At 37.2% G+C, this 12,722-nt stretch overlaps 1 protein-coding gene across 4 annotated transcripts in view; it reads right to left on the bottom strand.

The window, feature by feature from the left end:
• hiw (MYC binding protein highwire) overlaps positions 1–12,722 on the bottom strand; it is a 1,043,263-nt gene that overhangs the window by 524,188 nt on the left and 506,353 nt on the right. For all 4 annotated transcript variants that reach the window (XM_090372846.1, XM_090372865.1, XM_090372875.1 and 1 more), the window contains exon 36: positions 9,171–9,380. In XM_090372846.1, coding sequence (XP_090228972.1) covers positions 9,171–9,380 — 210 coding nt within the window. The remainder of the gene's footprint in view (positions 1–9,170; positions 9,381–12,722) is intronic.

Below are 12,722 nucleotides of genomic sequence, written 5' to 3'. Positions count from 1 at the left end.
ATCTTGAACAATATGTCTTTTTTGGTATGAAAAGCCTAGTAGCTTCCAAGATTAATTCATTGAATGCTTCTCATTTTGAATTTGCTGTTGGTAACATGATCAGTTGGTCCCACCATATAGAATTTAAATACTGTCTCAGATCACCGTAGTCATCTTTACGAAAGCAAAAACCCTTCCCTTTACCCTTGATGGAAGTTATCTCTTTTAGTAAATCCCACTTCAGCACACTGTGATCACTGCCACCTAGTGGTTCCTTTATCTGCAGATTCTTAATGCAATGAAGAATCACTACTGATAATCAGATCGGGAGTATTACTTCCTCTAGTTGCCTCCCGAACGTGCTGATGTAGAAAAAAATAATCATCCAATAAATCCACAAAAGCCTTGCTAGTGTGTGAGTGACCAACCCACAAATTCCAGTCAATCTCTGGGAAATTAAAATCCCCCATTATAAGACACTCTGATTTACTGGCCCACTATTTCTCTGCACAATTGCTCATTATACTAATCAGATTCATTAGGCCTATAACACACACACATTCTCATTTTTCCTTTTCCAGTGCTTATGTCAGACCAAACAGACTCTACATTGCATTGTCCACCAACACCAATTGGATGCACTTCCTTAGATTTTGTGTTTTTAACTAATAGCATAACCCTTCCTCCCTTCCTGTCCTGTCTATCCTTTCTGTACACATTATACTCCCAAAATTCCAATTCTGCACTAATTATGTCTGTGTGACACCATGTCTCTGATATCGCAATAATATCTGCCATTGATGTCTTTACTAGCACTTCCAGCTCATCGAATTTATTAACTATACTCCTAGCATTGGTGTGCATACAAGTATACATGCACCTGTTTCTACTCTTAGTTATCCTAACGCAGCCCATGTATTTATTTGTTCCACTATGACTCCCAGCAGTCCTGGAAAACTCCATTGCTTTGCTTTCCAGGCTGCTGCTCAATTGCATTTCAATAGAAGCAGTGCAAGAATCACTTTCACCTCTGCCAGTGGCTACTGTTAATCTATTAGTCCGTGTATCCCCCCCAAGCTAGCAGTTTTCCAACCCACCTAACTCTGCCTCGATGGCATTGGCAAATATTCTTGCACTGTTTCTATTTAAGTGTATCCCATCCCTGTAGAAGCAGTCTCTCCTGTTAATAAGCACAGACCAGGCTAAGAAAATTTCTATCCCTTGAGCCTTGCACAATCTGTCCAGGGCTGAATTGATCGACAAGGCTCTCATCGTATACTCCCTCCTATCGTGTCTGGGCAGAATTGCAGACACTTTCAAATTCAATCCCAACTCACGGCTTTTTGTCAGCACTGACTTGTAGAGCCCCCCATGTTCAGTGCCCAGCCAATTGTTGTTTTCATTATTTATTAATGATAGTTTTGAAGGCATATCAGTATTTTCTGGAGACACCACCATCGTCGTTTTCTCTTTCTACTCACATTCGACACTATACATAAATGCATCCAACTTGAACAACATCCATCTTGAAAGTGGGAATAGAAAAAGTGAGTCGCTGCTGATATCCAATGAAATGTTAGAAGTGTTCTGCCTAGTTTGAAATGATCTGACATTAGGAGCACTATGTGTAGTTTGCAGTTTTGGAGGCGTTCACGACACCAGGTTACGCTAATGCTTCAAGTGCTCGTCTAGTATAACCCTAAGTCTGCTGATGACACAAAGGTTGGCAGTGTGGTTAATTACAGTAATCAGGGTATGCTACTGCAACAAGATCTGAAAATATTAGGCAAATGGGTTGAGAATGGTCAATTTAATATTGAGAAATGCAAGGTACTCAATGTGGGTAAACAGTAATCCCAGAATAACATAAACCCATGTGGTTTCACTCTCAAGGTAGTAGTGAACGAAAAAGATCTTGCAGGTAACTGTGCAGTTAGATGCGAATTTCTCTGTGCAGACATGCTGCTAGGACAGCTGAGGGAGTTTTGTCAAGGATATACAGAAATTTTTGATGAAGGGATAAGGAAGTGATTATCCTGTTGTATGAGGCAATGGTTAAGCCACATCTTATGTATGACATACAAATCTGGAAGCATCATTCTTAGGGAGGAGGTGGATCTGCTGGAATGGTTTTAGAGAGGAGCAATAAGATTAGTGAAGGGAACAGAGGATAGTCTTGACAAGAAAAGGTTCAGTTCAGCAAATTGCACTGTCTAGAAACTGGGCCTATGAAAGAAGATCGGTTTGAGGTATTTAAAGTTTTGAATAGATTGAGTAAACTAAACATTGATGGCATCCTTACTCTTGTTCAGACAATATACACAAATGAGAACCAATTTAAATTATGGAAGGATGGTTGCAGGATAGATGTAAGGAAATCTTTCTATCAAAGAACAGAAGATTGTTAGAAGAAACTTCCATCTGGTGTTGCAGATTGTGGAAGTGGGTAGTTTTAATAAATTTTTAAATTTTAAAGACTTAGACAAATTATTAGAGGAGATGGGCAGTTGATGTTGTTGTATCCTTGCATCATTTGACACTAATAATATTAACACTGCCCATTAACATTGAAATAGTTCCTAATTTCATCAGTTGCATTATTCCTAATGCTGAAACAGGGGTTTTAACATCAGGAATAATGTTCCTCCCATTAGTGTTCCCTCCGTTAATATGAATTTGTTAAAAATGGTCAGAAGGCAAACTAGTCATCTTATTATGGGTGTTTGAAAATTAAGGATACAGTGCACTCTCAGTTTAAGAATTTATTTCCTAAAATAAGGCTAATACTATAAAAAACCAAACAATTTGTTTTTTTTTATGGGTTCGAACAGAGAGGTGAAATGGGAGTGGGGGATTTTTTTTTTTTTTTTTTTTTTGGCTGATGCTGCATAAGCTTGCTTTCTTGCATCATATGCCTCTACTAATGCCAATGCAATAATTCTCTAGGATGAAGTTAAAATTTCAAAAGGTTATATATATATATATATATATATATATATATCCAATATGTTAAATTAAATAAAATAAAACATAAGCCAGTAGTATGGCAAAAACTGTAGAGCGAAAATTAACATAAAAATAACCCAAATAAACAATCGAACGAAAAGAAAGAATAGATATAAATAGTAGCCCGTAAACCCTTGTATAATTTCGAACTTTTAATCCAATTAAAACTATACAAAATTTAGACTGATGCCAATTATTTATTAATTTAGCGGTACCAGTTCCGAAAGACGTGAAATATCACCAAAAGAGGGTTAAAGGAACTACCAGACGATAACAAAATCAAAATAAATTAAAATAAAATAGACTGACCATCATGCCCCATATCGACAGAAGACCACGAGGCTAATAATGGTCATGGAATCGCTGCATTTCAATCGCTATACAAATCGTCGCCATGGTGAAAAGATCGAAGTACCCATTCACCCTCCCTCCTCCGATCGATCCACCAATGCAGAGGATTTGCACGGCGGTGGTCCTTATGCAGCGAGAAATAAAATATAGAACAGACAGCACTCTAGAGCAGAGCCACACCACTGACATACTGTAAGCTGAATCAGCTTATATAGAAGAAAAAAGGAAAATAGATGGCGGCACAGGCATTGCTAAATTAGCATATCGACCCATTACTGTTGAATTATATTAAATGTTGACAAAAGTTAAATTATAATAAAATAAATAATTAATATGGAGGAATTGCAAGAGGAATTGCTTCATATGGAGGAATTGCAAGATGCTGCCTCTAATGAATGCTTAATTATTTATTTTATTATAATTTAACTTTTGTCAACATTTAATATAATTCAACAGTAATGGGTCGATATGCTAATTTAGCAACGCCTGTGCCGCCATCTATTTTCCTTTTTTCTTCTATATAAGCTGATTCAGCTTACAGTATGTCAGTGGTGTGGCTCTGCTCTAGAGTGCTGTCTGTTCTATATTTTATTTCTCGCTGCATAAGGACCACCGCCGTGCAAATCCTCTGCATTGGTGGATCGATCGGAGGAGGGGGGGGGGGTGAATGGGTACTTTGATCTTTTCACCATGGCGACGATTTGTATAGCGACTGAAATGCAGCGATTCCATGACCATTATTGGCCTTGTGGTCCTCTGTCGATATGGGGCATGATGGTAATAAAATATATAATAAAACATTGGTATTGGTGAGTTCTTATGTGATCCAAGGCTAACTCTATAACATGCAGCTCTGCAGTGTAGAGCTACATTCAGAAGGAATCTGCTCAGATATTGTATTGTCTGGAAAGACAGCAGTAATTCTGACTTTTGAGCATCTGTGTAAACTGGCAAGTCAGAACGTTCATCACATGTTCTGATAAATAGTGATAAAGACAGATGGAAGACAGGGAATCAGATTTCATCCACTTTTTAAAGGAGTCATCGCATTATGGTATTTGAGAATGCCAGCGTGGTAGGAGCTGCTTTGCTGATGGGGCAACCGTCGCTGTGATGTTAAGCTCTATCAGTGGCTATTGGACATGATGGATGGTTGATAGTCTGGCAAGTGTTACAAAGATTTTCCCATCCTGGCTCAAAAATGGATGCTCATATGGGGTGGTCTGGCAGGGAGTTCAGCTTAAAAGCATATGGGAAAAGCAACTGCTTTCATTGAAGCAACAAGGGTGGTTCATTTGCCTCCACATATAGACTTTGCCAGGGGTGATGTTAAGAATACACCATTTTTTGTTGCCATACTGCTATTCATTGGTTTAACTGCTTTTCTGGCTTCCTGATATGAAATGTTCAGCAATGCCTTAAGTCTTTATATTTCTTCTTTTCTTTCTTGCACCTCTGGCATGCTTGAGAGTATTCAGGGTACTCTCCTTGGCAATTGATGCAGGTGGGTTTTGTTGCTTTACATGATGCAATTTCATTTTTACATATGCTTGCTTTGCACTACAGCAAACACATCTAAGGTCCACAGCAGGCCATTTGTGAATATCCATATTTCTGGCACTTAAAGCACCTTGGTGGGTTTTGTATATATGGATACACTATGCATTTTAGACAGCCAGCTTAATCTCATTAGGAGATGTTGGAATATTAAAAATAAGGATGAGGTTTCTAGTTATGACTAGATTCCCATTCCCTCATACAAACATTCATTTCATAGCTGTCACTCTTTGTAATTTTAGTTCCGAACAGATTTCTTCTTCTTCAGACACTTCCACTTCAAGAAGATCCTGTTCAGAGATCATTCCGCGGGACAAGTTCGGTCTCTTTTCAGATTTCTTCTTCAGACCAAGAAATTCGGTTCAGAGATCATGCCTCAGGATGAGTTCAGTGTTACCATAATTGATATTCTCCCAAAGGCTTGGAGGAGGTGCTCTGAGTGTTTATCAGACTTGGTTTCAATGAGGCCATCTGCTGAACACAGCCATTTTACAGATTTAGAAGCCTGCCATTTTACAGATTTAGAAGCCTGCCAACCCTTCTGAATAAAGAATGGTGACATTTTCCCTATAGGGTTGTCTATTGTTCAGTGAATTATCAGGTATCTAGGTGTTGGACCTGATATGGCTTCACTTCTGGGTTCTTTTGCTGAAGTAGAGGTATTTGTGTGTCTGTCATTATTTACTAATAGGGACCATGTTAGGACTCCAGAAGAAAAGTTTAGACTATCAGGATTCATATTAGTTTTTAATGAGGTTCAGTGCCCAGACTCCCCAGACCCCACTGCCACCAGCCTGAATCCTGTTCCTTGGACCACGAGGACAGGGGCATTGACATGGTTGGCCCTTGCAGGGCAACCCACTAGCTGACTGATCCTGGGTGAGCTGTCCCAAAACACCCGTCTTATCGAATCAGGGGGCCAAAGTGGTGTGTCAAAGCTGAACTCCCTCAACCACTAGGATCCCCCTTTCAGAGTTTTCAGGGGGTTGCAGTGCATGGCAAACATGCCAGATACAAATGTTAGCTTGGAATCTAGGCTGTGGGGATTATATCCCAGTGATGCTAATGTGGAGGACCAGCAGTGCCACTGGGATGTCCCCTCACCATGTACAGGTGCCCACATTGAGAAGACAGGCAGCTGCAATAATTTCTTATGTTAGTACTAGGGTGTTAAGTATAATATGACTGTTAGCGGGGGAATGGAATTTATAAGTTATTTATTAGATAAAAAGAGACAACACCGCTATAGCAGAGGAAGTGAAAAAATATTTGTAATTCTCTACGTCATTATTTTAAAATGATTATTCACACAAGATTAGCTTCTTTAACCTTATTTTTCCATTTAATAAAAGTTTTACTTGTTTAACTTCATTAAATACTGTTCCTTTCCAAGTATTGTTTCTATCATGTGAATTTTGTAGAGTGTGTGTGTGTGTGTGTGTGTGTGTGTGTGTGTGTGTGTGTGTGTGTGTGTGTGTGTGTGTGTGTGTGTGTGTGATGAGTGAGTGGGAGGGGGGGATATATTTGCTATTTAGTTATTTAATGAATAATGGCTACAATTACTGCAATATATTACTAAGAAGCTTAAGAGCTGAAGCATTAATCATTCTATAGTGTTCCCTGCATTTGTAGCCTGGCCTACAACAAATCTGTTCAGGATGCAAATCGTGAGAAACTGTAAAATGATTAAAGCTCCAGTTCCTTGGCTTTTTAATTATATTTTGCAATAATGTTGCTACTATTTAATAATTAACTAAATAGCAAAATTGTCACATATATACAATACAAAATTTACATGGTAGAGAAAACACATTGAAAGTTACAGAGTAAATAACATAAACTATGACATTATAACAAGTAAAACTTGTTTGTTATGAATATCTTGTATGATAGCATTAAAACCCCCATATAATGATGGCAGTTTTAATGCTGTCATAATGATGGTGCCATAATGATAACCGCCATCATTATATGCTGCCATATAATGATGGCAGTTTTTAGCTGCCTAATGCTGTCATATAGCATTAGGCAGCTAACAAAGCACTGGGTCAAATGAATATCAAATATAAACAACAGTATTGGTGGAACAAGGAGGTTTCCAGGTTGGTGAAAGAAAAGAAAAGAGCCTATAACAAATGGTTAATGAATAGAATTCAGGAAAATAGAGAAGAATACAAAAGGTGTAATAGAGCAGTTAAATGGAAAATTGCTGAATCCAAGAATGCGGAATGGGAGAAAAGATGCCAGGAAATTGACAACTTGTTAGGAGGAACACAATCATCCAAAGCTTGGCAGAACTTGAGAACACTGAAAACAAATGAATCTCGATCAACTAAAAACTTTATTGATATGCCAACATGGGAAAGTCATTATAATAACTTCCTTAACAAAAGATGACCTCAATATCAGAACATAATTACCCCCCCACCAGTGGATAATGGGAAAATAGAAATTACAAAAAATCAAGTACTAGACTGCACAAAGTTAATGAACAAAAAATCTCCAGGCCCTGGGAACATAGTGATTGGAACTTATTAAATACGGACCACCAAGTTTTTTGGTGGTCCGTATTTAATTCAAGTTTTAATTGATCTGATTGCACATCTGTTCAACAGATGTGTACAGCTAAGAAAAACACAGAAGGAATGGAAAATTAGTTATATATCATTCATTTATAAAAAAGGAAATAGGCAGACTCCTGGGAACTGTAGAGGCTTAAGCTTGAATTCCATTATGTCCAGATGGTGCTTCAGTTAAAATTACAAGAGAAGGTAAAAAGATAAGCGAAGAACACAGTGGATTTAGGTCTGGTCCCTCGTGTGCAGACAATTTGTTTATTCTACAGCAACTAGTGGAGAAAAGAAGAGCAGGGAATAAAGATACCTACTTTGCTTTCATCGATCTACAAAAGGCGTACGACTCTGTTCCAAGAAAGGAATTATGGAAAGCCCTACAACAGATGTCAGTTGATCCAGAACTTGTTGAACTGATTAGAGAATTATATGATAACAACATGGTATTCAAAGTTGGAAAGTTTCTATCTAACCCAATTTATCCAACAAATGGGGCTGAGGCAAGGATGTAGCTTATCACTTTGTTTAATATTTTCTTGGAATGCACCTTGCAGGAATGGAAAAAAGCTGTTGTGGAATGGGAGTACCAATTAATGACATATTTATGGAATCTCAATTTTGCTGATGAGCAGGTCGTCATAGCACAAGAAGCTTATGATTTGGAATACATGTTAAGAAAACTGCATCTTACATATAACCAATGGGCCTCAATATCAATTTCACAAAAAAGGAAATTCTTAAGCGCAGCAAAGCATCTAGATGAATTGGAAGTTGCCAATCTATACATCTAAAATCTGTAGACTTCTTCAAGTATTTTGGCTGTACTATAACTAAGGAAGGCCTGGGGAAAGAGGAAGTTAGCACACAAATTCATCAAAGTAGTAAGATCCTTTGTGCCCTCAATACTATCAGGTAGGACAACAATATCTCCTTTAGAAAAAAAAACATCGGACAGTCGTTAGTGGAATCGGTACTTTGCTACGGATGTGGTGTGTGGACACAAAAAGAAGCTTACGGTCCTAGAGATGGACAACCTTTGTCAAAGTGCTAGAGTTTCTGAGCTTGAGAGGGATACAAACGAGGAAATTAGAAGGTGTTTGCATGCACATGAAGATATCATAGAGCAAATTGAAAATAGGAGGCTGAGATGGCTTGGACATCTTCTATATGTGAGTGAAGAGAGATGGCCTAAAATTTTATATGAGTGGATACCAAAAGGGAAGATGAGCATGCCCTAGAGAATCATGGAAGGAGGGTGCAATATCAGCTATGAGAGAGAGAAATTTGAAAGTTGAAGATGCCCAAGTCTGGCAACTTTGGAAAATGGGAACGATCTGTCGTATTAAGTCGAATATAGATAGAAAACTGTTTGTTAAATACAAAAACAAGACTTTAAGGAAGCTGAGTATGTGAAAATAGCAATTTCAAATTATACTGTAGAGAATTGTAAATAAAAATTATAAATCCAAAAATTCTTATGATATTGAAATTTCAAAAAAAAAAATAAATAATAAATAAATAAAATCTGCATGGCAGGAATGAAAAATATCACCTGCTCAGTGGTAATCAATGACTGTTAATAAATTTTCTAACTATAATTATTTAAACAAAAATTCTGCTTGGTGAAGTAAGAATTAATCCACTTATTACTAAACTAATAAATTATAAAAACAAATAAATGTTCCATTAAAAAATATTCCTTACATCATCTAATAACTCCAACTCATAATGCCATTCATTGCCTACGCCACCATATACACAAACACCTGCAATGAGTATTCCAGGACGGTCCACACTACAGCACACAGCATCAGGAGAACCATTTCCTGTATTCCAGGTTCTATTCTGACTAACCCGAGTAAAACGTGATGGTGTGATATGCAACACTTGACTAGCAGTGGCATGGAGATCAAGCTGAGATATTTAAAAATTTATTTTATAAGTACTTATTTTGTGAATATTTATTCTGTAAAAATTATGCATTAGTTACACACAGCCAATTAAACATAAATCATTTGAAAAACTGATAAAACTATTGTTTGGATATGTTCTACAGTAAACATAATCACAACATTTCAAAAAAATCAAATTAAATAAAAACAAATTTCTATCTATCTATCTATCTATCTATCTATCTATCTATCTATCTATCTCTATCTCTCTCTCTCTCTCTCTCTCTCTCTCTCTCTCTCACACACAAAAGGAAATAAATTTAATATTCTGAAAATATGGAAGAAAGATACTAATGTAATACTACTAGAAGATATGATTATAGAATTGACTGTAAAGTTTCCATTTCAAGTTCCAATTCCTGCTTGATTTAAACTCACGCACAAAAAATAATAAGTATACATTACAACAGGGCATTTCAAAATTATATGAAACAAATGTAGCAGCATATTCTATAGCTAAAAATAAGAAAAAAATTCTTTTTTTTTTTGTAAAACATGATCATCCGTAAACAGAACATGGCTGAGAAATTGAGGATCATGTGTTCATTACAAATGAATCAATGACATAAGTTTCTGTATTTATTCATATCTTGCGGCAACAATTCTTGTATAGGCATTCTGTGATATGAATACAATTGCTGTTTGTGTAATGACCTCCATATGCTGTACTGTTAAAATAAAAAATGGTATTCAAGATATCATTCTTTGTGAAACATACCTGTGAAACTACCCAATGTGACAACCTTCTGGTATTTGTGGAATGAGATGCTTGTACAATAAGAAGTATTTACTCATCAACATTTGCAGCGTGTTGAAATCTCCCTTGACCAGCTGTTACCCATAATGGTTTCAGCATGCCTATTTCTTTAAGTTGTTTCTCCACAGCAGAAGTGTTTCGTGATTTGGTACTCATCAAGTTAAAATGTTTTCACTGCATCTGCAAACAGCAGGTACAAAAACCTTATGACCATAAATTCTCACCATAAATTAAAATCAAATCAGTTAACTTGGCAAAAGTAAATGGATTTGTGGTATCTTCCATCATCATCAGCCAATTTCAATCCACTGCAGGATGAAGGCCTCTCCAGCAACTTTCCAGTTCCTTCTGTTTTGAACAATGGCCATCCATTTACTACTCACAACTCATGAATTTCATCTGTCCATCTCCATTGTTGTCTTCAAGGTTTTCTTCTAGCTCCTCTTGGATACCATTCAGTTATTTTCTTAGTCCATCTGTCCTGCCCAAGATCAGTTTAGTTCTTTAGGTTTGATAAGAATGTCCTTTACTTGAGTTTGCTGCCTAATCCAGGTGTTTCTCTTCTTATCTAACAGTCTGGTTTCCAATATAATTCATTCCATTTTTCGCTGTGTAGTTCTCAGCTTCTCTTCCATTCTTTTGGTGAATGCCCAAGTTTCACTTCCATAAGTCATGGTGGGGAGTATACATTGGTTCATTATTTTACGTTTCAGACAAATTGGCGCCTCTGTAGCCAGGTGCGTAGCACACACTTCTTGATTAGATCGGGATTCGAGCCCGTCACCACCAAATTCGGAGGATGCGGAAAGGTCAGGGAATGACCACCGCATATTCCCGGAGCAATATGGCCTTAGTTGCTAATGCTCCCAAAAAACTACAACAACCAACCAAATCAGACAAATTGGGATACTGCTCCTCAGTATATGACTATATTTCCTGAGTGCTATTCATCCAAAATTTATTCTTCTCTCGACTTCCAGCCATTTATCATTGTTACAGCAAATGGATTGTCCCAGATAAGCATATAACTCCATCTTTTCAATTACTGCTCCTTCAATAGTTATATCCCTTTCTGTGGCATACTTGTTCATCATTACTTTTGTTTTAGCCATATTCATCTTTAGTCCAAAACCTTACTAACTCTGCATAACTGATTAAGATTTTCCTCTAATTCTTTGGGATCATGACTTATGACCACAATTTCATCTGCAAATCGTAAATGGTTTAGGTACTCTCCATTCACATTGACTCCTTTCTGCGACCAGTCTAATCTTCTGAAAGCTTCCTCAAGGGCAGCAGTAAACAACTTCGGAGATATTGTGTCTCCTTGTTGAACTCCTTTCTCAATTTTAAATTTACTACTGTCTTTGTCTGTCTAATCTAATAAAGGAGGTAGCATTTTCATATATTTTCTTCAAAATCATAACATATGGGGTATTTACGCCTTGTCTTTCCAGTGCCCGAAACATTGGCTTATGCTGTATGGAGTAAAATGCCTTTTCATAATCCACAAACAGCAGCTACAAATGCCAGGCATAATGGTGTTTTATATTCATTTGCTTTCTCCATTAGCTGTGATATTATGTGAAGGTGATCCATAGTTGAGAACCCTGTCCTAAAGCCAGCTTGTTCTTTTGGTTGATTCTCTTCAAGTATTCTTTCTAATCTGTTAGTAATGACCCTTGTGAACAACTTGTAGATGTGAGATAACAAGCTAATTGGTCTATAATTTCCAATTTGTCTCCTTTCTTATGCAGCAAAATTATGATTGCATTATTCAACTCCTTAGGCATCACACATTTTCTAATGCATTTTGTGAAGAGTCTTGCCAGTTTTTGTGTCATGTCTCTTCCTCCCAATTTTAACAACTCTACAATAACTTCATCTTTCCCCGGGGCTTTCTGATTCTTCATTTTCTTCAATGCATGTTCTACCTCATCAGGAAGGATATCAGGTATGTTGTATGTGTTACTAATTTGCGATCCATCTTCTCCACTATTGGCATCATTCCCTCACTCCTTGTATAATTCTCTATAGTAGTCTTCTGCTACTTATAAGTAACACCATTGGTATTCTTCAATTTCAGTATCATTTGTCTTTCTGTATTACTGCTCATGGCTGCTGATTTAAATCCTTTGTTTTCCCTTAATGTATGTTCTACTTTTCTTGTCCTCTGTGAGTCTCTTTCTAATGGCTTTGCATAACTCAGTATACTCAATTTTCTCCTTGTCAGTGTTTTTCTTGCTCTTCATTTATCGTCTTCGGTTCATCATGATAAGTGTTTCTTGAGCCAACCGGGCTAGCCGAGTGGGTAAAGTACCTGCCCGGCAACCCAAAGGTCGTGGGTTCGATTCCCGCCTCGGGCTTGGATCAAAGTACTGCAAAAACCTTGGGAGGTGCAATATGGCCACAGAAGCCGATGCACCAACAACTACCAAATCAAAAAAAAAAAAGTGTTTCTTGACTAATTTTTTCTTCTTTGAATTTCTTTTTACCTATAGGTTTCTCGGGCTTTATCACTTTCAGAAAGTTATAATATTCATCGTT

The sequence above is a fragment of the Mastigoproctus giganteus genome, chromosome 1 (genome assembly GCF_048544385.1).
Source record: "Mastigoproctus giganteus isolate SK-2022 chromosome 1, ASM4854438v1, whole genome shotgun sequence".
Lineage (NCBI taxonomy): Eukaryota > Metazoa > Arthropoda > Arachnida > Uropygi > Thelyphonidae > Mastigoproctus > Mastigoproctus giganteus.
Note: the sequence above shows the minus strand (reverse complement) of the source record. Positions and strands in the feature narration are given on the sequence as shown.